Raw genomic sequence first — 24,088 nt, 5'->3', positions numbered from 1 at the left:
GTTGGCCTCTCCCCACCCAGCTGGGGGCAGATGAGGCAAAAGGAAAACCCAGGGAACTCACCACCCGTCACTGCTCAGGTCCAAGTTCTCTAGCCGGTCTTTGGCCTTCTACCTTTCAGCGACTACTTGTACTTGTGTAGATAACGCGGAAGGATTTTAGTTATACTCAAAGGGAGGACTGGGGAAAGTACATCTACTTCATGTTTTTGGGAGTCCTACCTCGAGTTTTCACCCAATTAGCATATTCCGTTTACACTGGTCTTTTTAAACCATTCTGTTGGCGACGTCATTTTCTTGTTCAGAATTCTTCAGTGACTCCTGAGTACCCATAAAATAAGCCCATAAACCCTTAGCCCAACATTCATTCCCTCCCCAGTCTGGCCCCATCCCAGCCTGTCTTTGTGGTCTGACTTCCTACTATGCTCCTCACCGTTGTTTCCAAAATCATGCTGTCTCCAATTCCAGCTCTTTGGGATGTTAAGAAATGTGACACTCACATGGGGCGGGGAGGAGAAAGGCTCTATTGTCCGATGTGTTCTGTGAACAGATCGACACGGTTAAGGCGGTTTATAATCACAGGACTCTCAAGAACTTTAATATGCCAGTGTACAGTGTGACTCTCCAAGAGACAATTAAAGCCTGAAGTGTTTCCCAAACTTCCTTGACCATGAAACCCTTGGTACTGCTTCCATGGAAGCCAGTTTGTGAAACTCCTCTATTCCAACTTCCTTCTCCGACCAAACTCGCCTATTTATGATCATCCGGACTTGTTTTGCTTTCCTGCTCTGATGCACAGAAGTCTGGTGAAATGTTGAAGAAGCCGTGCTAAGTGCAGCCCCGCACCACGTGACCCACGTGCTACTCGGTTTATGACATTTTGCGTTAAGTTGGTTTTTGAGTTCCCAAGTCCTAACCATAAATATTGTAAAAATAGATTGTGGAGCCCGGTGCAAATGTTTGAGTTCTGTTACAAAATATAGAAACTATTTTTTAAATAAGTCAATTTAATAATACTGCTAGATGACAGAAGCAGGAGCTCCCCTGGCCCAATGCCGCCCCACGCAGCTGCGTCTGAGCAAGGGCAGGAGTGGGCACAGTGTCGGCAGATGTGGGGTTGACAGGTCCCCTCTTCTTTCCTTCTTCCCCACGATGACTCACCCCCAGGTGGTCTCGGGGACCCGAGGGAAGGAAGCTGCTCGTCTGTGCTGGCTCTCGCGAGCCACCCTGTGGTGGAAAGGATGGTGGCCGGGGAGAGCTAGGGTGTACCCAGGAGGGAGCACGACCATTAAAGTCGTTGGGGAAAGGGACGTTTTAGCAGCAGTGAAATGAAAAGAGGAAGAGAAAGAATGGGGCCAGGCAAGTCTACCGTTTAAGTCTGTCTGGTTCCGAATCCAGATGAAACACTAGCTGTGAGGACAGGTGGATCAGGGCCTCTGGAGATCAGGAGGGGTCAGGAGAGGACAGGCTGACAAGTGTCATTCATACTTTGTCCTGAAAGAGTCCCATTAGACATTTGTCCAGCGGTCTGTGGGGCAAGTACCTCGCGCACATTCCCAGAACAGGGGAAGCAGCTCATGCCTGGCCTCAGTGTTTGCTGAGCCTCTGTGAGGGAGGACTTTCCAGTGTGCAGACGACGTTGCTGGTAGTGCCCACGGAGGGCCACACCCCTGGCCCGCGGTGAATGTCATAATTCCCAGGGAAAGTAAGAGGCTCCTTTGTCTGGGTGCCGACGACTTCTGGGACGTCGTTAGAGCAGGGGGCCAGCATGGGAGGACTTCAGGCCAGGCAGCCCCATCAGGTGGTCAAGGCCACCCACACAGTCAAGAGGCCTGTTCCAAGCTGTTCTGTTCTTCTTCCTCTGTCTGTAGCCAGCTCCAGTCTAGAGACTGAAAGTCAACAGGCACGTTAAAAATACAGGGGCCACCACTACACCCTGGGTTGTTTGTCCTCCTCGGGACAGCACAATTTAAACCAGCACAATTTATAGGGAAATTTCAATCCTCTCATTAATAGTAATTTTCTTATTAACGGCTACTCTTGAGCTAAACCTATGTTTTCAAAACCATACAGGAACTTTCCCTTGGCCTAGTGAGAAGTCCCTCAGATGCTGTGACCACGGAAACTAGACGGGGAGTTTCAGTATTATTGGAGGCTCACAGCACTTACTTATGCTCGCTGTGGGTAGGTGGTTCCGAGAGCTACCTCAGCCACCCATTTCCAACCCTACCAGATGAAACGGCTGGATGAGACTTCCTTTTCCTCTGGCAGAAGTGCCCTTTGGCCGTGAAATGCTCAAAATACGCCCTGTCAGGAGGAGGACACACAGCAACGCAGAACAGAGAAAGCCCCTCACCGGAGATAGACACCCGAATAAGTAAGAAGTGATTACAATCACCAGTGGCATCCCGTCTGATTCCTCTGACAACTGAGAAGTCAGGGGGAAGCTAGCAGGTCACGGTCTTGGCAGGAAAGGGCCTTTCAAAAGCTGAGGAATGACTTCGGGTTCTCTCAGCGACGTAAGCTTTGCCTTAAAATGTACCTGTGTCTTGACTCACTTTTTGTCCAGTTGGCTTCCCTGTAACTAGTACTACCTACCGCTAAGCCCCCTGAGAGGGGGTGCTGTGACAGGGTCTGGCCCTGTCCCCCGAGTTTTGCACAGTACTCCCCACACATGGACGCTCAGCAGGGAGAGAAAGACCTTCTCAGAATGACGTCCCCTCCCTTATAAAAACGGAGTGTTGCGAGGGTTAAATGAAATACTGCACACCAAGTGCCTGTCCCCCTTCAGTAATTGTTAGCATCTCTGTGAGTAATAACATGTACTAGGAAATCGTTAAGCGTAGACTGAGACGGAGGACATGCTGGATTGCCTTTCCGTTTTCTTTTTCTGGTTTGCCGGGGAAAAGACGGACACGGAATAGCGAGGATATACGTAGCCCGTTACCCTCAAACTCTGGTCCTGTTCTTTGATGGTGTCTTGCATTGCATGTTCTAGCTGCGAACACAGGGTGTGCGCTTCAGTCACCAGCTCTCCACTGGAGAAAAGGATCACAGTATTAGAAAATGCTCGACGTGGTTTTTCAGAGATAACACTATTGTTTAGAAAACAGGCTACAGAGCTTTGGACAAGATTTTAAAAATTAAATTCCAATTATTTTGACGCCGAGGGTCTTCAAGTGCCAGGTCCTGACAAGTAATCTCACTGACCTTGCTAAGCACTTTTCAGAAGCCCACACCCAGCCATAAGTCAGCATTACCATTCACAGTGGGAAAAAGAAAATCTCTTTTTAATTTAGAAGTTAGAAGTCAGTGAGCGCGCTCTGACTTAACTAGATAGTTGAATTTAATTCTCTCCAAACTGCCAAAATCTGAAGATATCCCACAAATCACCTGTTTTCCAATTTTTGAAATAGAAAAAAAAATTATGTAGACCAAGTAATTTCACAATTTCCACAGTTTCTAGAGATCTATGAAAAAGCAAGTCCTGGGAACTGATTGAATTTGATCCATTCTCTCTTTTCTAGGATTAGAAATGCACCCGTCAGTTCAAGAACCTCGGTGGGGAGAGAGGGGAGAGTACAATAAGCCACTGTCCTGTTCCAACCTCAGCTCCATAACACATACAGACAACCTGTGCTCCTGGAACGACTTCTCCAGAGCCTCCAGGATATCACGGCGGGACTATGCCCAGTGCAGGGAGACAGTGCCCTGGAACTGCTCACCTTGCAAAGCATGATGCTCTGCTACAAGGAACACAGGCCGTGTTTTTGCTCAGCCCCTTCCGCGTGGCTACTAACTAGGTTGAAGGCTCAGTGCCAGCTCCAGAGGGCAATGGAAGGGACACATGACCTGGTTACCATCCTTAAGCTCACCGCAGGGTGGGGAGAGTTAAGAATCTAAGGCCACATGTGATTTAGTACCACAACACACAGGCTAGGAACTCCCCAAGCACAGGAATAGGACTTTTAAAACAGCTTTATTGAAATGTAATTTACATGCCATAAAGTTCACCCATTTAAGCTGTATTAATTCGATGGTTTTAGTATATTTACAGAATGACACAATCTTTACAATCTAGTTTTAAAACATTTTTATCATCTAGAAGGAAGCCTTGTACCCATTATCAGCCCTTTCCCATCGCACCCCCTCCACCTGCCCTAGGCAATCATTAATCTATTTTCCATGTCTGAAGACTGGGTCCCGGGAATGATTTTAACCATTGCCAGTGCCTAAGGCCCGACACGTAGTAGAAGGCGTTGAGGAAACTGCAGGGGGCTGAACTAGACACAAAAATCCGCACAGGCAGTCCAAGAAGAGAGAGCTCTCTGTGTGTGAATGGTCAGGGCACTGGAGGAGGGGGAACCAGATATGGACAGCAGATATGTCCTGCAGATGGGAGGACCACCCAGGGCAGGAAGGTGGCCAGAGGTTCTGGAACCTCAGCGAGCATCAGCAACCAGCTCAGGCTTCTGAAAAGCTGCCTGCTGGGCCCATCTCTGAGCCGCTGACTCAGCATCTGCATCTAACAAGTGTCCAGATGTGGCTGCTGCTGCTGGTCTGGATCAGACTTCCAGAACCATTGGACTAGGCCAAGAGTTTGTACGGGAACAGCAGATCAGCCTGGAGAGTGGCTCCAAGGTGGCTGTTTAAGTCTGAAAAAGCTCAGCTTGGATCCTCTAGGGGAGTGGGAAGATGCTAATAGTTACCGGCCAAAAAAAACAACTTGATCCAATGGCATTCTGTGAAGATTCACTCCAACAGAAAGGGCTTGGAGGTGGTACTCAACAGGAAGCAGGGAGGGGAAACATTCTGTTCACCACCTTGTGGCTATGGCCCAGGAGACTGGAGAGGAAAGCAAGGGAGGAGTGGGGGTTGAGGGCAGGCAGGAGGAGGCAAACCGTAGCTTGGTAACTCAGAGTGGTGGGGGTTGAAGGAGGAGGCAAGATGACAGTGGTGTGGCCACCAGAGCATGCCCTGTGGGGAATACGGTTTTGAACAACAGATGATGGCTGACATGACTAGCACTTTCCATATCCTCATTAAGCAATTCGAAATCCAGTCCTCAGACAAGAAAAGTACTTAGCTAGCAAATTACATGGGACAAGGAGAGTAAAATACATCTGCCTGGCATATGAACCAACACAAAGAAAAACATGCACGAAATCATTAGACAGATGAAATGATCTCTCAATGATAAACAAGCATTTCCATGCCCTCCCGATGCACCCGTGGCGATCACGCCTGGCATGGAAGAGTGACCCACCTTTTCTTGATGGCCTCGGGTATGCTGTTGGGGGCAGCAGAAGGCTGAGACAGCAGCTGACCCGAGTGACTGAGGCGAGAAGCATTCATGCTGTCTGGGCTTCCACTGACAGGACCACGGACTTTGCTCTGAAGGACAAAACCAAAAGAAAATCAACAGAATTTTGGAGCAAATGATCACAACTTTGCATTCCCACCATGGTATTTTCTCATGAAACAACTGGTCACAAGACACTAGCTAGTCCTATAAATTATGACTCAACATCCCTTCTCATGACCACAGTTTGCATTTCGGCTTAGAAAATCCTTGTCTATAGGTGTACTTTTTAAAATGATTTTATTTATTTATTTGACAGAGAGAGAGAGAGTGCACACATGTGCAGAAGCAGAGGGAGAAGCAGACTCCCTGCTGAGCAGAGAGCCAGAATCCTGAGATTATGACCTGAGCCAAAGGCAGACACTATAGGTGTACTTTTTGATAAAAGATTCTAAATACAGGGAAATTTGAGTACCTGTATTCACAGGTTTAATTCATTAGTTTGACTGCTTAATGAACTCTAACAAAGAAATTAAGACAGGGTTTTGTTTTTCCAAGTAGAAGACTGAGACACACGAGAAGCTTGTAAGTGGCTTTCTGTGAGTCGCATCGTCTGTGGGACAGCCGAGAAGAAAAGCACAACGTTCTGACCCCCTCCACCCCCACGCGCGCTGCCTGCCGCAGCCACTCCCCCTCAGTCAAGGTTAAACCAGCGGCTGGGGCTCTAGTTGCTTGCAGCTCGCAGACGTGACCTACTGTCAACCTTCCCAGCACCTCATGTCAAGCATCCAGCCAAACACCCGGTCCGGTGGCCTCGCCATCTTCTCGTGGACCTGGCTCCTGCCCTTGCTGCAGCCCATGTGACTTCAATCCCACTCAGCCCTGCGAGCTGGAGGACCAGCCCTGGTTCCACATCCTTCCTTCTAGCTGAATGTCAGGTCCAGCTTCCACCTGTCAGTCAAGCACCCAGTTTCACCCTGCGGCTTGTCACCCATTGAGAGAACCAGCCATCTGCCTCCTCTGCTCTGCCTGGGCCTGCGAGTATGGCGGGAGGGCAGCCCTTCCACTGTCCTGTCCCTCGAAGCACAGGGGCTCCATGACTCCAGCCCCCACCCCCAGAGCGGCCCCTCCCTCTCAGGGGCTGAGGTCTGTCCTAGCCTCAAATCCGTTCTCCAGCTGCCACGAGGGATTTCTCTAGAGCCCAAATGTGATCATACCATTCCCATACTTAACTTCCTGCAGCACGAAAGATGAAGACAAATTCTGGGGTGTTTTCTATGCCTTCAGAACAAAGTGTGGCCTGCATATGCGCGGCCCTTGCCTGCCTCCCCATTTTGTTCCACACGACACCCTGCCCCCCCACACCTGAACACTCTGCGTGTAGCACCCAGAACACAGCCACTCTTTCAGGCCAACGTCCTGGGCCTCGGAGAGAGCCAAGTCTTCGCTTGGAAGGTCCTCACCACCTACCCACCTAACTCCTACTCATTCTTCAGCCGAAGCAACACCTCCTTGTGGATGTTCCCTGTGCCTCCCTCCCTTTCAAGAGGATCTTTTCGTTCATGCTACAGCCCAGCTTACAGCACTCAAGCTGCTGAACAATACTTCCTGCCCCCAAATTCAAATTCACTTCCCTGTGCATGTCCCTCACCAAATTATGAGCTGCTGGGTCAGGGCCCATGCTTCTTTCCTCCTTTACCTATCTTCATCACATTCCTAGGCTCCTGCGCACATGGTCAGGGCTCAGTAAACATCACATGAATGCAGATGGCAGATCAGGCCATCCCCGGGAGTACCTCAACTTCCCTCTCCTTCCTCAATCTTCTCTCCTTGTCATCTTTCCTTTTTTCTTTTCTTCCTTTCTTACAGGAGGAAACGTCACCCACACTTTCTCAAGGCCGAGGCATCCATGCACACTCATCTCGCTGATACCCCGTTGTTCTCATGACTTGCAGACTCCAGTGTCCTGCCCCTTTGACACTGTGACTGTCCCGGTGCACTGTCCCCTTCTGCTTGGCCTACAGATCCAGCCCATCATCTTAGAAACACCACCCTTGCATCCTGCTTCCACCTTAAGCAACTATCGTCCCATTCTCCCCTTTGCTCTGTCAAACAGTGTCAGTGACTAAACTGGTCTTCGTCCCAGGCAACCTCTCTGCAGCCTGCACGGCGCAGGTCTCTCTCCCATCAGCTCTGGTTTCCGTGGCCTTTACCTGGCTCTTCTCTTTCTCTGTCTTAGGCTCTTTTTTGTGTCCCGTTTTCTCTCTGAGCAACACGCAGCGGAATCTCAGCTACAGCGACAGTGGCAATGGGGGGAGGGTGCCTGGGTGGCTCAGATGGTTAAGTGTCCACCTTCGGCTCAGGTCATGATCTCCAGGTACTGGGATCAAGCCCCATATCGGGCTCCCAGCCAGCGGGGCATCTGCTTATCCCTCTGCCTGCTTCTCCCCCTGCTTGTGCTCGCTGTCTCCCTCCCTCTCAAATGAATAAATAAAATGGACAGTAAGACAGCGGGCACAGGAAGTACGAGCGACAGTACTGAGCAGCACAGACTTGGGTGAGGGTGAACTAGTCCTGCAGACATGCCCTGTAGTGAGCTGCATGGAGGTCCCCCAAAGATCCGCCCATGTCCTAACTCTAGGAAGCTGGGAATATGACCTTAGTGGAAAAGGGGGTCTGCGCAGATGCAGTCAAGGATCCTGAGAGGAGATCACCCTGGACTACTGAGAGAGGACCCAGATCCAATGGCATGGGTACTTATACATGACACCCAGGAGACAGACACAGAGAAGAAGGCCTTGTGCAGACACAGGCAGATACTGGAATGATGCGGCTGCGAGCCAAGGAACGCCTGGGGCCCCCAGAAGCTGGGAGAAGCAAGGAAGGATTCTCCCCTAGAGCTTGCAGAGGGAGCTCAGCCCTGCCAACACCTTGGTTCCAGAACCGCAAGGGAGTGACTCTGGCGGCACCTGCCTCAGGAAACACATGCAGGCGTAAGTTAGAACACCTGGCCTGGCCCCACCCCACCCCTCCCTGACCTCTCCCAGCCAGAGGAGGGTGGTGAGAGAGGAGCGGCGGCAGCAGAGGGCTTGGCTGTTGGCTCTGTGGTCCCCCTTGGAGGGTGGTGACAGCAGCAGAGGTGGAAAGACCCCAAGAGGCAGGGGGTACTGAGGGCTAAGGGCTGGGCCGTGGGGCTCACGCACACAAGCGATCTTCAGAAGATTCCAGAGCTCCTTCTGCCGCTTCTCCTGAAGCCGGACAACAGTCTTCTCATCTTCATTCATTAAACTCACCACCTCTTCCACCTTGGGCAACAATTCCAGAGCCTTCTGCTTGCATACCACAGTTTTACTGTAAAGAACAAATGTGACAAGCTCCAGTGGCATTGGGGCTGGAGGAAGCAGGAGAACATAATCCTTAGGAATTACGAATCCAACAGCAGCTGTGGGTAAATTTTCTGCAGGTTAAGTGAGTCAGAGGGGAGTGAGAAGATGACCCCACGGGCAGCCTCACTGCTCTTCCAAATTCCACCCTTGGGAAGGGAAGTTGGGGCGAATACCTGAGCTGCGTATAAATCACTCTCACTTTCTTCTCAAAGCCTTGGATGGCCTGGAGGAGCAGCCGGACCATCTCCTGACTGTCGCCATCCGTTCGCTGGTCTGGAAAGAGGGAAGGAGCCCACAGTTCCTCAAGGGGGCTGGCAGAGAGCACCTACATCGTGCGCTGACAGAACAAGGCCCCACATACCTCTGGGTTTCTCCCGAAGCCTCCTGTAAAGCTCCCTTGCCTGCTCTTCTCTGAAACATATAAAGGAGAAGCTCTGTCAAGATGCAAGGTCAGGGGCGCCTGGGTGGCTCAGTGGGTTAAAGCCTCTGCCTTTGGATCAGGTCATGATCTCAGGGTCCTGGGATCGAGCCCCGCATCGGGCTCTCTGCTCAGCGGGGAGCCTGCTTCCTCCTCTCTCTCTGCCTGCCTCTCTGCCTACTTGTGATCTATCAAATAAATAAATAAAATATTTTAAAAAAAAGATGCAAGGTCAAATAAGCACATTTGAAACACTGCTTAGGGGGGGTTCCTGGGTGGCTCAGTCATTAAGCATCTGGCTTCAGCTCAAGTCATGATCCTGGGGTCCTGGGATCAAGCCCCGCATTGGGCTCCCTGCTCAGTGGGATGCCTGCTTCTCCCCCTCCTGCTCCCCCTGCTTGTGTTCTCTCTTTCACTGTGTCTCTCTGTGTCAAATAAATAAATAAAATCTAAAAAAAAAACAAAACCCAAACCATTGGTTAGCTAATTTCTGCCAGAACAGTTACTGGCTTTTAGAAGCAAGACTGGCATTGTCTTGACTGGAGAAAATTATCACCCCTGGAGATGGCACAGGTGATGCCTCCAACAAGGAAATAATGGCCCCTGTCACCAAACCCCAACCATCGCTAAGGTTTAATGAGAGAGAGTCTCAAGGAAGCGAGTTTCTATTCTGTCCCTTGGAATTTCCTGTCCATATGGCTTCTGCAATAATGACCCCAGTACCATCACTGGGCTGGGTCTAAGCCCAGAGAATATGGGCCGGATCTAAGCCCAGAGAATATGGGCCCCCCCCGAAAACTCAAGCCCAAAGGCAACACAAACTTCTATCCCTTTCCAGCCTCAACACTGAAACTGGCTGATATTTTCAGCAGTGACTTTCATTTGAAAACTAAAGGAGAATAAAGGGTTAAATGATTGGAGAAAAGACAGACTCCGAATCACCAGATTTCTGATATTTGAGCTTCTGAGCCTAAGAACCCTAGTAAAGGCATCGGAGGGACCCGGCTGAGCCCAAGCCAGAGCTCCTGTGAGTCTGAGGCCGCTTGCCTGTTTCCCTCCCCACCTGCAGCCTGGGAGCTCCACGTGATTCCCTTCGGAGTCAAGGCCAAATTCCTGATAAAGATACAAATGAACGGTTTCTGGGTTCAAACTCTTAAGACTGGCCAGGCTCCTTCTCTGTTCTACTTTCTGGTCTCTGAACCATGCCTGATCAGTGGGGGCCGCACAGACAATGACGTCAGTTAGCGTGGCGAACGCAGCCTCTGTCACAGCCTTTACAGTTTCTGAACACCTGCTCTATCAGAGTCGTGTGATGTGACCTTCACAGCTCTGTGAGGTCAGACAGTTCTGCTCGCCCCTCGAGAGATGCGGAAATGAAGGCTGCGGTGACAGTGGTTTGGCTGCGCCCATCTCCGGAACTCTCCATGTGCCCATCTCTGGAACATGACACGACGCTTCGCCAGAGGCTCATGGGCTCCACGGAACAGTGTCGCAGAGCTGCCCGGGTAACCGCACCCGCACCCCTGGCTGTTGGTGACACCCATGCAGAAGCCTGTCTGGGGCGCCTGTGGGTGGGCCCGCCGCCCAGGGCTACTCACAGGTCGTCCAGCGTGCCGCCCTGCTTCCGCCCCATGGGGCTCCTCTGCAGGTCCACGATGTCGGTCTGGAGCGCCATCATCCGTTCCACCAGGAGCCTCACCTCATTCTCCTAAGGAAAAAGCTGTGCTAATGTCAACTGACGTAATAAGGGCCTTCTGAGGCGTGCGATTTCGGGGGCAACACCCTCCAGATGCACTGAAGAGTCTCGACTGGCTGGCTCGAAGGGATGCAGCTTTGGAGTCCGATGGCCGGGGTTCTGAGCGTGCGACCCTCACTTTCTAGCTGTGTGACCTGGGCCGGAGTCTCCTCCCTCCGCCACTCAACAGGCTTCTAAGGGGCCACTGCGGGGTTGGGTAAGATACGGTAGGTAAAGCACCTGGAAGCGGGCCTGGCACAGAGAAGATGCCCGAAGCACATTCCTTTCTCTTCCCTTCGTTTGTCCATCCTCCATGGGGAGGCCCAGGCTCCCATTGCAGAACTTAAGGCGAGCGTGAGCCAGGGTGGGACACAGCACTCACTGTCACTGTGGCGGGGGTGGTTATCTACGTCATACCCACCTGGAAGCACACATGCCCGTATGGATTCATAGAAACTGTTGTTAGGACGCAGAGGTGAAGGTCCCTTCCCAAGTTCACAGCAGAAAATGGAGAAAGGTCCAGAAAAGGCCTTGGAGCCTTCAGTCTTCCATTTGTGTGGGCTTCACTAAAGCTAAACTTACTTCCCTTACCTCACAATTAACGTTTTTCAGTGGTATTGGATTTATGCTGTCCTACGACTTTATGCTTGGGCTTTTTGTCCAAGTCGATTTTTGTCCTATCGATTTAGTGTCTCAACAAAACTAGGCAAAACCCCTGGTGGGATGGAGTGTCGATCATTCATCCGAGGCCCTAAGAGGAAGGGGTCTGGGCTGCCCGCAAGGACGCTGCCCATTTTCCCTTACTCAAGGCTGCGCCAGGTCTGGGTGGTTCCTCCATCTGCCCTTGCAGGGCCCGCTTTACTGGCTATCACCCTAGCCTCTTTCTAGCAAGGCCCAGGCAAGGTCAGAGAGCACGACGAGGACAACCGGATTTCGGACTCACGAACTGATCCAGTGCTCGAGGAGAGAGTGAGAAAAGGCAGTGAGAAGCCTTAGCCCCCCTCTCAGTAAGGACAGGAATCTAGAAGCAGGAGTCTCCTACCCGCCCACAGAGCTCCACAGCCTGTTCCATTTCCCTCCAGGCCAACAGCAGCTTATCTGACGCTGGGGAAAAAAAAAAAAAAAGGGGGGAAAAAAAGAAAAACAAAATGAAAAAACCCAAAAAACAAAAAAGAAAAAACTCAAATACAATGAGCAAAAAAAACTTGGGAACAGAGAGTAAAAAAAAAAAAAAAAGACAGGATTGGTCTCTCCAAGCGGAATGCAGAGAGTTTACTCACTGATCCCAAACTCCGTTTGCTCACTGTACTTCTCCAGGTCAATCTGGATGCTGGTTTTAAAGAAGTCCAACTTGGCTTTGAGCTGCTGAGACATGGAAGCCATAGAATTCTTCATCTTGGAGAGGCAGCTGTTATTCCGAAGGAGATTCATCCTGCAGGGACCACAAGAAACAGAACCTTCTGGCATCCTTGGGATCCAAATAGCATTTCCTGGACAATACTGAAACCACCTCAAACGCCAAGGCAGGTCCCTACTGTAATTATTATTGTCATAACAAAAGCAGCCCCCTCTAATCATAAAGATGATCTCCTAGCCCTCAGCAAGCACGAGGTTCTGCACCAAAACTGGAATTCAGCCCAGTGCCATGCCAAGGGCAACAACCCGGAGAGGGAGTCGGGCAGTCCCCGGCATGAGTCAGGGGAGTTTTGCTGACCCAAATTCCAAGGAGCTTTTCCAGAGTCCAAATTCAGCCCCTAGTTCAGCCAGCCCGGTCCTCAGTACACTCCTGCTCCATGTGCTGACCTCCCTCACCTCGTAAAGTCTAAAAGGGCCTCTCCCTCAATCCTGCCCAGCCAACCACTTCCTGCCCGTCCAAACCAGTGTCTCCCTCTTGTCTCTCCTACCAGTGGCTTCTGGGCCCCTGCCTCCGCCACCTCCCTGTGGCAAAAGCCACCAAGCAATTTAAAATAAGTCCCAAAGCGCCTGGCACAGTACATGGCAGCTCGCTGTCCCTGCTGCAGTCGGTTACAGTCCTCCTTCAGGGTTTGGATGCTGTGCCAGATCTGGCCCCACACCTTCCTCAGCTGGAAGAAAGACAGGTTCCTCTTGGGCTCTTGAACTGGAACAGAGACATACGTGACCATCAGAGAATAACGCCCTGAGGTTAACCATGTCCTGCCTCGCGACATCACTGGTGTTTTTACATTTTTTAGTGACTATGCAGGGCGCCTGGGCGGCTCAGTAGGTGAGGACCCCAGGTCCTGGGATCGAGCCCCAATTAGGCTCCCTGCTCTGAGGGGAGTCTGCTTCTCCCTCTCATTTTTCCTTTGTGTTCTCCTTCTCAAATAAATAAAGAAAATCCTTAAAAAAAAAAAAAAGAAGAAGAACTACTATGCTATTGCGTAACTTTTTTGGGTGAGAAGTCTGGTTACTGTCACACATATTTTTTTGTACCCCATTAATAGCACCAGCATGGACCAGTCAATAAATACCTACAAGTATCGATTTGAAGAAACAGTTTGTGACCCATGTACAGACACTCACATGTATATAAGCTCGTATGCTTTTAATAAACCTTTATGTTTATAACATTTAAGGTCATATGAAGTTTTCTAAAAATTCAGCTTCAACCAGTAGTACTAGAACATGTTTAAATAGGCAGGAAGTCTGGAACGAAGACTTTGGACTCCTGATCTGTTTATTCTAAATGTGTGTGTGTGAGTATGTGTGTGGTAGCAGGAATGGGGGACGCACCAGTATGTTCATCTAACACTCATACAATGGAATACGACACAAGCATTAGAAATTAGGGAGCTCAGGGCACCTGGTGGCTCCATTGCTTGAGCAGCCCACTGGGTCTTTCTTTCTTTTTTTTTTTTTTTAAAGATTTTATTTATTTATTAGACAGACAGAGATCACAAGTAGGCAGAAAGGCAGGCAGAGAGAGAGGAAGGGAAGCAGGCTCCTTGCTGAGCAGAAAGCCCGATGTGGGGCTCGATCCCAGGACCCTGAGATCATGACCTGAGCCAAAGGCAGAGGCTTTAACCCACTGAGCCACCCAGGTGCTCCAGCCCACTGGGTCTTGACTCAGGTCATGATCTCAGGGTCCTGGGACTGAGCCTTGCTTCGGGTTCTGAGCTCAGTGGGCAGTCTGCTTGGGGATTCTCTCTCTCCCCCTCTCCCTCCACCCCTCCCCCTGCTCCCACGCACACATGCTCTCTCTCAAATGAATAAATCTTTAGAAAAAAGTTTTATTAAAAAAAAAATTAGGGAGTGCTATATGAACCAACAGGGGAAAAATCTCTAAAATATATTATTAAGTGAAAAAAGCAGGGGCAGAGCAGTATATGTCATATGCTCCAGTTTGTTGGAGAAAAAAAGATATATATATGTGTGTGTATGTATATGTGTGTGTGTGTGTGTGTGTGTGTGTGTATACACACTTTATAAATGAGTAGTAAATGAGTAGAATACTCCTGGAAGATATACCCAAGAATCTGACAGAAGCAGTTTCCCTGGTAAGAGACTGGGAAATTGGGAAGAGAGGATGGCTTGTTTTTCACGGTTTATTCTTTTTGTACCTTTTGCTTTTTTTGTATCGCATACATGTATTAATTATTAAAATATAAACAAAACTTCAAAGATCTGATTTGATCAAGTTCAGAGAGCTGCAGCGGTATTCTCTGTCCTGTGTTTAAAGTTCTACTGATCACGTTGAAGTTGAAGACTTTCTTTCCTCTCTTTTGGCTGGACTACGCATAAGCCCCAACTAAAGAAGGCTGCCCTGGGGACCAGGTAAGCTCATCTCCTTGGTGCGGACCCCTCCCCTGGTCCATTGTCTCTCCCTGTGATTATTTTTTTAAGAAAACAGTGATGTTCTTACGGATACAGCTGACGCTTTCAGGTTGGGGCCGGGGGGAGATCTGAGTCTCATAGGCGATTTTACTGTTGTCAAAGAGAAAGACGAGATCCATGTCCAGCGTGCGGCCCTCATTCAGCTGCAAAGGAACGAGAACAAGATGAGATCTTGTGTATCCCACCCCTGCTTTTTCCAAGTAAAAACAGGGATTTCAGAGCGTTTCCCGCTGTTCACCAATGGCATCATCTTTAGCCGGCAAGTACCGAGCACCCACGCAGCCTTTCTTAATGATGCCAGCCTAGGCTTCCCTTTCCTGTTCCTTTTACATTTATCCAAACATAAGCCTTATTTACAACTTACTACTTTCTATCTATTCTCCATTGTCTTTACCCTGCGTGTAGATGTTCGCCATCTCCCTTCCTAGCCCATGCTTGTTTCTCCTACGTTGGCTTTCCCAGATCCTTGGGGCAGGGACCGTGCTGTGCACAGCGGTGGCTGTCCACACGGTTCTGCACACGAGAAGTACACTGGAAACAGCTTTGGCTGACACGGGGGAACGACGCATTGCTTGGCAACAGAGAGGCGCTGTGAGCGGTCTGGAAGTAACAAGTCAAGCGTGGAGGGATTCGAGTCTCCCATTAGGCCACGCAGGGGACTGGACGTTCCAACTGAAAACACAGGCAGGTGTGTGCTCCGTGTGACAAAGCAGAGCTGAAATCCCAACAGCTGGGCAGCGCAGTGTGAGGAGCACAGGGCCTTCAGTGAGGATCGGGGCTCACCTTGCCGTCTGAAATACACTGAGCGGCAGGCTTGTCAGGGATCAGCGCCAGCCCAGCCTCCTGCAGCAGCTCCTGGTCCTTCTCGGGGATTCCTGTGTCCTGCTGGATTCTGGCCTGCAAGCTCTGCAGACTCTCGTCCTCTGTCACTGGATAGGTGTGAATGATGCCTGTGACCATGTTCAAGATATGAACCAGCTGCAACACAACCCAGATGTTACTGGAAAAAACCCCATCGTTCCAGAGAGGCCCACCTACTTGCCTGGATCGTCTGCTGCTCCCAACATTTCCCACAAAGAGAGGGGCTGGGCTAGCAGGGGGAAGGGAGCCCCAGTGCCGAGCTTCATACGTTCTGGTCTTTAATACTCCTGTTTGTCCACAGCTACCACCTCACAGCCAAGGTCACCTGGCTGGGGGGCAGGCACTCTCGCGGGGCCTTCCTTCCCACTGCTTGGATGGCCCAGGACCTGCTCTTAAAGGCGCTCTTCTTTTTCCCAAGCCCTGCCACCGCCCATGGGGGACCCGACCTGCTGCCTTGAGGCTGACCTGGCTCTGCACTCACCTTCAGGTTTAAGATGTCATCCAGGGCCTTGAAGCAGCCGTTGGGCCCGTACACAGGATCAGTGCCCCTCTGTCGTGGGTGCCACATCAGCATCAGCTGCAGCCACTTCTCTAGTCGATGTGCCAGGATGCTGCGGAGAACCAGAGCATGGTGTGAGGGGACGGCTCCCGCGCCCTTCTCAGGCGGCCTCCCGTACATGCACTGCTACACACAGCCGACACGGGATTACTGAAAATGAATTAACCTGAGGGAAAGCGAATATTTTCCAGCCAAACTGAGGATCTGGGTGCTCATCCCTTCTTGTCTGCTACAATATCCTCTGAAAACCAAGACTGCTCAACAGGTGGGTCAACAGACTCATCTCCACTGGGCTGCGTGAGAATGATCTATCCATGAAGCTCTTTAAACATTGCAGGCATGTCCCACCTCCAGGCAAGCCCCACACACAAGCTAGATGCCATCCTGCCGGATTTGTTAATCTGCCACCCCCCACCCCACCACCGAAATAAACACTCATGGTCCCACGACAAAGGTCACACTCCTTCCCAGACACAGGTCCACCTCGTGCAGGTGTTCTCAGCCTCCGGAGAGACCAACTCCCTACTCACATGCCTTTGTTCCCCTCATTCCTTCCCCCTCAAACTTCGCTCCTCTTCATCTATCCATGTTCTGTACATCTTTCCATATCCTTCCAGAAAGTTCCAGCGCATCTAAAGTCATTCCACAGAGTTCTAGTCCACACGATACCTCGCTCCCCATTCTCTAAATACTCAGGGTAATTGTTATCCATGCTACTCAGTTGTGCGTGACTGCCCTGCTCTTTCTTTTGTACTACTACCAATGCTAATCTTACTATTTAAGTGTTCACATTTGGGCTCTAAGACTAGATTGTAATGCTGTTCAAACTACAAAGACTTGTTGACTGTGACATAGTACAAGGCTACACAAGAGTACAAAGAGAAGTCAAACATAATTCCCTACCCTGAAAAGGCTTCCAGTTGACCAGGAGATAAACCCTATGCAAAACTAGATGTAATACACAAGGCAGAAGCCAGTATGGGTGGTAAGAGGTATAGATAAATTGTTATGTGAATTTAGGAAAGAGGATTTCTAGATAGGGTGAGGGGTGGGAATCCATTCTAAGTTTAAGACGGAGATGGTTATGTCAAGTCCTTAGTCATGGGAGGCTATCCTAATAACCTATTTAAAAGCTATTTGGTGCCATCGCAGACATTTATTTGCACAAGAGGATGAGAACTACCCAGAGAAGCACCACTGGGCCTTACCTGTTGAGATTATTGGGGTAGGGTAAGGAGCTTGAAAACTTCACGGCTCCGTTCAGGTCCTCACTGACAACGATGTCCATCTCACTCTTCTGCCGGACTTTGGAGTGCCTGCCAATGGGTCATCTCCTTAATTAGAGCCTCTAAGTCACTTAGCGGGCAAGACACACTTTACATCCGTAACAAATCCACTTTACGACTGTACGGGATACCCACAGGTCGTAATTTTGTCTTTGGGTGACAGTCAGTGCCTCAGTATCCTGCTGGGATGGATTCTTTCGGAGCCAGAGGCTAGTCTGGATGACCTTCGGGGGTGGCGGCAGCGACCATCCCGCCCCCAGAGCTCCACAGCCCGCACTGCCGACTCCTGACCTCACCCTTGGCATGTCTTCATCATTTCTCCTACTTTTCATTTTATCGCCGGCAAAATTCACGTTTTGACAGAGGATAAAATGAGAACTTCCGAACCAGGCTCACTGCATGCGGATCGCATAGATGGGAAATAGGCGGGATGCGTGCCCGCACAACGCACTTCCCTCTAAAAGCAGGCGGCTCCACGCTACCTCCTGCGGGGAAGGAGCTTCTACATTTCCCAACTGAGAGAACTCACAGATGTGTGGACGCATCCAAAATAGTATTTGAAGGGACAAAGTGTTAAACCCAACTAGTTTCAAAGCTTTTCGGTGATGAGGAAAAGAAAGTAAGTGTGAAGTATGCTTCAAAGAGGACCAAGTACTTTGACACTGAACACGGACTCCTTTCCCACAATTACCCCATATGGGAGAGCCTGTTTCTCGTCTCCCATTCAGTGGGAAGGAAACGGAGATCCGCAGGGTCACTCAAGTTCACACAACTACAGTGTGGCAGAAACGGGGGACTCGAACCCCCTATCTGCTGTTCTTTCTACTCTGTCTGAATGTCCCAGTCTTTCCTTTCCAAAAACACCTGGGAAATTCAAATCACAAATGTTTTAGTCCTGAGCGCTTCTCATCGGCAAGGGGTGAGCTGGCCCGGGAGGAGCACGCAGGAAAGGCGCCGGCGTGAGGTGGCAGCTGCTGTTCACAGCTCCGGCTGGAACTATGATTGTAAGGCAGAGGCACCAAGAGTGTCATGACGGACAAGTGAGAGAGACGATCCTCTAACAGCAAACTTAGTCTGTCAGTGGGAAATTATAAACATAAAATAGTAAATAAGATGCTTATTGCTTAGTTCCTGAAATGTAGGTCAAAGTAGCATTACAAGAGAATTACGAAGCTCAGATTGCATCTGTCCCGAAATTACTATCCACCGGCCACCTATGATGAGAGAGTGAAGTTTTTAAAAAGTCGTCTGAGGCATCACAAGGCAGATGGGACACACAGTTCTCACAGACTAGTCCACTGAGCAGCTCCTGACTGGGGGTCCAAGAGGGCTACCTGAAAGTGTCGCCTGGTCATCAGCACTGGCGAGTGGAGTTCTAAGAAGCTGGTTCTGCAGACAACGCACTTACCATAAAGATGCTGAGACATTAGGGATAATGTTTTCAAATAGCACTTGTCCTTCCAGTTCAAATGGATTTTAACTCACCTTGTTAAAAATAATGGAAAAACTCAACATTTGAGCTGCAGAAATGCAGTAGTTCTTTGGTTAGTTAAAAACACTCCTGATGTACAGATATTTAATGTTATTTTCATGATGGTTACAGTATCAGGTGTGACTATAAATGAATGAGCTAACTCCTCAATATTCCAGAGCTTATGCAGGTCGAGTATTGTTTGTTTTAAAACCAATCACCACAGGAGGGCATACTTTGCCATTTCGCCAGACTCCTTCAGAGCAGGGATCCTGGCTGCAATCATCCTCCCATTGCCAGTGTTTGGCTTATATATGTTGACTAAAATGGACTGCCATCACAAAAACCACTTTTCTGGAATGGATCTCCAAGGCTACATCTTATAAATAAATAATTCATGATGCAAATACCTATCCTTTGAAAAAATTAATGTTTTCATTACTTCCAGAAAGGTATATAGAAAAATGGTGACAGCCAGTGCTGGAGTGGTGTGGTGAAAGAGGCAGCTTGGTATGTTCCTGGTGGAAACATTATTTATATAGCCTTTCTGTTGAGCATTCTGATACACATCAAAAACCTTTAAAATGTGCATAGTCTTTGACAGTTGATTCCATTTCTAGGAATTATCCTAGGGAAATAATTATGGATATATAAGGATTTCCACACAAGGACACTATTCTTGGTGTTCTTTTAAGAAGTAAAAATTATAAAACACCCATGCTTCCAGTCACAGGGGGATAAGTTAAAAAAAATTCCAGTAGAGCCACTCAGCTGAATACCAAACAGACACTACAAATAACGGAAAAACATAAAGCATTTTCAATAGCCAGACTGAAAGGCAGGTTATATGAGGATGTTTGTAGTAATTTATTTGTGGGTTTTTTTTGTTGTTGTTTGTTTGTTTTAAGGTATAGCACATACACTGAAGGGCCTAGAGACTCACACAAACATTCATAGTGGTTGTTTCCAGATTGTGTGAAGGAAATTCTCATGGTGCAGAAATGCTTTGGGAGCACATTCAAGACAGTTCACATTACACTATCACTGATGGAAAAAAGGTGTGAAACCCAAAAATGAACCAACAGACAAAAAGAGGACAATTTGCTTGTACCCACCCCCCAAAGTACACCAAAAACCAGTGCTATCAGGTGCCTGGGGAGGGGGTAAGGAAGCCAGGTGGCTGGGAGGCCGGTCAGAAAGGACTTTTCAGTGCATATTCTTTTATTACTTTTGGAAGCTCGAACCATGTGAACTTATTAACTGCTTCAGAAGGATGAAAACTGGAAATCAAGACAAAATTTGGAAAAACAGTAACATTATTTAAATTAGCGTGTGGCCTTTAAAGGAACACTCTGAGTGAAACTTGATTCACGGGAATGTCAGTTTTTGAACTGTGCATTTTGGTAATGATGAGCCGTCACATATACCACAAACCCTCGTTTTTGTAATAAAAAAAGGTAAAGATAGAATTTTTTAAAAACTTAATTGTCTCCTTTAGTTTTTTTATTAAAACATCATTTTTTGGGTAACTTATTTATGTACATATTGGTTCCTATTTTAAGCCACTTTTTTGTGCTTTTGAAACAAAAATCTCTTTCATGGTACAGTAAAATGTGCCCATAATACATTTCTGCGTAAATACTTCTCATCTGTCATGTGTGCACGTCCTGTATTTGTTTACTAACACACAGCATCCTCAGTGGAAGTGCACCAATGTGTGCAACAGGCTGTGAACACGGCCATGCTGCTATTGCACACACACAGCAAACATTCATCTGGTGTTACATTTAAAGACGTTAAAAACTGCTCTATTTTTCTAGGACTTCAGAGCCTGGACCACCCGCATGCTGAGTCCTAATGGGACATCCTCTATGGGGGAGAGATGACAGATGTCTCGGGCTGGGAGCACCCAGTGAGATGGGAATAGGTGAAGGGCATGACAAAGACGGAGGGACACACTCCCCTCTTCAGGGGGCACTCCTGGCCCCACCCGCAGGCCCCAGTCCCTCACTCACCACTGCACGGGCTGCCAGTTAGGGAGAAAAGGGCGGAAGCCGGTGATGCACTCGAAGGCCAAGGTACCGAAGCTCCAGTAGTCCACGGTCACCGTGTACTTCTGCTGCTCCAGGAGCTCTGGGGCCTGTGGGAGAACAAGTGCTGGGGAAGCACTGAGGGGCTCCTGCTACTAGGGGGCCTCTGCAGGAGGGGGCGACCTGTCCTTCTCGTCATGTCCCCGTCTTCCCCCGACTCCATCCAGAGGACATGGCGTGTCCACTTGAGGGGGGAGGAGGTGACCACACGTATAGCTGGTGGTATCTACAAGTTACCTCATTGTACCTACAATGTACCTCATTCACTCCTGATGCTGATACAAGGGCCCCCAGGGTTATTTTTAGGTAGGCCAGAGCACAGCATACACCCTTTCCTTGGGTGCCATGTCCAGGTGGGAAGGTAGGTTACATACCAGAGAAGAAAAGGATACCAGGCTAGGCACACCGAATGCATAACACACATGTTAAATGCTGACTGCGTCTCCTAAACCAATGTGCCTCAGGACGTGTGGTCATGCAATGGGATGGGATATTTACAATTGGGCAGGAAAAAAGCCGGATGCAAAACCGCTGCCCAAGCAGAAAGAGCTGGAAGGACCAAGCAAAGCTTTGAAGCACGGTGGGAATGGAACCTGCCTCAGAAGAAGGCTCCTCACATGAGGGTTTGGGAGGAGACATTTTAGGAAGGAGCATCACAAGCAAAGGCAGGGAGACTGGGCTATACACAGTCTAGCTAGACAGTGTCACTTATGGAAGGGCCAGAGAGTGCAAAGCATGAGGAAAAGTTAGGGGATGGGCAGATTAGTCTCTATATTTGGTTATGGACATAAGTTTTAGTTCCTGAAGGTGAAGGATGTGACTGAGCGTCCTGATCAGAGCATGGGCTCCCCCACTTAACTGTTGCTGAGCCCATGAGGATTTCAGAGGATGCTCAGAAGGACCTACATAATTATGTGATACAGACATAGGACTTGAATCATAGCGCCCCATGGGTCACCACTGTGAAACCTCTATTCCATTGAGCAGGTCATAAAGCAAGGGAGCCCAGTCCCCTAGTTGGTGGGCTAAGCAGGAAGCAGAAATGAACTCAGACTTCAAAGAATCTTTCTCTTCTTTATTTAAGAACTAGATAAAATAGGGGTGCCTGGGTGGCTCAGTCGGCTGAGCAGCTGCCTTCAGCTCAGGTTATGATCCCAGGGTCCTGAGATTAGTCCCACATCAGGCCTCCTGCTCAGTGGGGAGCCTGCTTCTCCCTCTCCCTCTGCCTGCCACTCCCCCTGCTTGTGCTCTCTGTCTGACAAACAAAATCTTTAAAAAAAAAGAAAAGAACTCGATAAAATATTTAAACTCATTTAGCCCAGTGGCTTTCAACCTTTTTTTGCTTATTAAACTGCCGACCCTTTTTTCAATCAAAATTTTACTGGTTGTTACCATCCACAGGCAATCTATGGCCAAGTCTAACTGAGTCTCTTGCTAGGCATTTCTTGACTTATTTTCTACACCCTCACTGCTACTAGCGGCTCTGAGCTGCTTGTCACAACAGCCTCCTTACCTCCCCCACGATTTACTCTTGTTCAGTGCAATTCAGCCTCCATGCTGCATCAAGGGTGGTCCCTTCAAAGGGTAACCCAGATCCCTCTCCAAATTAAAACCCTTCAGTGTCTTTCTGGCCCTCCACGGATTACATCCTTTGCTTCAATTTCCTCTCCCTTCCCCTACCTCTGGCCCCTTGCATCTACGCATCCTTCAGGTCCCAGACTAGGTGAGGACCTCCTAACACGTATTCTTATAACACCTTGCGCTTTCCCTCTGTAGCACTTGTCACAATTTTAACTTCTTAGTTCTCTGTGTAAGGGTGGGGTTAATGCCGCTTTCTCGCTGAACTCTGAGCTTCTAAAGACCAGGGAAATGCTGGTCTTCTTTCCCATTGCATCGCCAGCTCCCAGCACAGTGCCTGGCAGACAGAATAGACCATACTCAGCCAGGGCTTCCTGAATGAATGAGTGACTCACATAGAAGCCTAGTATTCAGACCAAGTAATGTAAAGAAGGGGTGGGGGGGGCGGTCAGAGCTCAGCTCCTTCTTGCTGGCCCGAGACATGTCATAGAAACTGCGGCTTCTACAGACCAGCATGAATCTAGTCTAAACTCTTTATTTTCAGATAAAATACTGAAGCCTACGATGTTACAGGATGTGTGTGAGAGCACATGCTAGCAACGCCCTTCTGACATCAGAGAAGATGACCCCATCCTTCCACTGGGCCTCCACTGGCAAAAAGTGCCGACTTGAACAGAGTACGTCTCTGTCATACAACAATTCCTAGACATCTGGGATGCCTCAAGAGAGCCAGTAAGATTTAGATGCTACAAGGCAAGGGCAGAGAGGAGCCACATGCGGACAGCCATCAGGGAACAGCTGAGGAGCAAACATGTAAACCCCATTTCTTACCAAGTACTGCAGGGTGCCCACAAAGGAAGTACAAAGACTGCCCTGATCCAGTTCCTTGGCATATCCTAGGTCAATAATTTTGTGTATTAACTGAAAAAAAAAAAAAAAAAAAAAAAAAAAAGGAAAAATCGGGAGGATTATGAGGGTACCCTGTCCTCCTGTAAGAACTGATCGCTGACCAGAGCAGAGGATACTCTGAATTCCCAGGTTGTGTTAGAGCCTGAGTTCCTAAGAACCACGCAATACACAGGAGACCACCTTCAACACGGCAGATAGAGGGCAAGAGGAAATGTACACAGTAAAACTGCTCCCAAAAGGCACATGTTCTCCTTTGCTCTGGAACTACCCACCAGAGGAAGGCCAAAATGAACGGACTCTGCATCAGCCCTCAAGATTGTTAAACCTGGCCTTGATGATGTGAAAAACCTGCTCAGTGAATGCCCATAGTTCTCAAATCTTAGAACCACTGGCAAGAATGAGTGTGAACCGGAACTAGGGTGAGCACTAGGTCAGTCATGGGTCAGGCCCAGAAATGCCGACGGAAGCTCCCCCATAAGAGACTAAGTGGCTCACAGATTGGGTTACTACATCCCACTTGGCTGAGCCCTTGTTTGTCACCCCCAGCTAAAGGAACAAGGCTGCAAGAGGGCATGCGCCAAGCCCCATAGGGAGGTAACTGCCACACCCAAGCAGGAAGGCCCCTGCGGAGGGTCCCCAAG

General features: G+C 49.1%; 1 protein-coding gene across 2 annotated transcripts in view; it reads right to left on the bottom strand.

Annotated features, from left to right (window-relative positions):
- Nucleotides 1-586: 586 nt before the first annotated feature.
- The window catches only part of LOC111144397 (inhibitor of nuclear factor kappa B kinase subunit beta), a 60,253-nt gene continuing 36,751 nt past the window's right edge, over nt 587-24,088 (bottom strand). The window contains exons 7-22 of one of the 2 annotated variants that reach the window (XM_022498666.1): nt 23,370-23,459; nt 20,886-21,010; nt 17,322-17,429; nt 16,036-16,165; nt 15,477-15,671; nt 14,722-14,836; nt 12,834-12,957; nt 12,119-12,270; nt 11,881-11,942; nt 10,702-10,811; nt 9,047-9,096; nt 8,859-8,958; nt 8,503-8,650; nt 5,264-5,391; nt 2,945-3,035; nt 587-1,886 (exon numbers count right to left, since the gene is read on the bottom strand). In XM_022498666.1, coding sequence (XP_022354374.1) covers nt 1,821-1,886; nt 2,945-3,035; nt 5,264-5,391; nt 8,503-8,650; nt 8,859-8,958; nt 9,047-9,096; nt 10,702-10,811; nt 11,881-11,942; nt 12,119-12,270; nt 12,834-12,957; nt 14,722-14,836; nt 15,477-15,671; nt 16,036-16,165; nt 17,322-17,429; nt 20,886-21,010; nt 23,370-23,459 — 1,794 coding nt within the window. In that variant the 3' untranslated portion in view covers nt 587-1,820. The remainder of the gene's footprint in view (nt 1,887-2,944; nt 3,036-5,263; nt 5,392-8,502; nt 8,651-8,858; nt 8,959-9,046; nt 9,097-10,701; nt 10,812-11,880; nt 11,943-12,118; nt 12,271-12,833; nt 12,958-14,721; nt 14,837-15,476; nt 15,672-16,035; nt 16,166-17,321; nt 17,430-20,885; nt 21,011-23,369; nt 23,460-24,088) is intronic. The other variant, XM_022498667.1, reaches the window with a different exon arrangement.

The sequence above is a fragment of the Enhydra lutris genome, unplaced genomic scaffold (assembly GCF_002288905.1).
Source record: "Enhydra lutris kenyoni isolate GAN:26980312 unplaced genomic scaffold, ASM228890v2 scaffoldscaffold11, whole genome shotgun sequence".
In the NCBI taxonomy this organism is placed as follows: Eukaryota; Metazoa; Chordata; class Mammalia; order Carnivora; family Mustelidae; genus Enhydra; species Enhydra lutris.
Note: the sequence above shows the minus strand (reverse complement) of the source record. Positions and strands in the feature narration are given on the sequence as shown.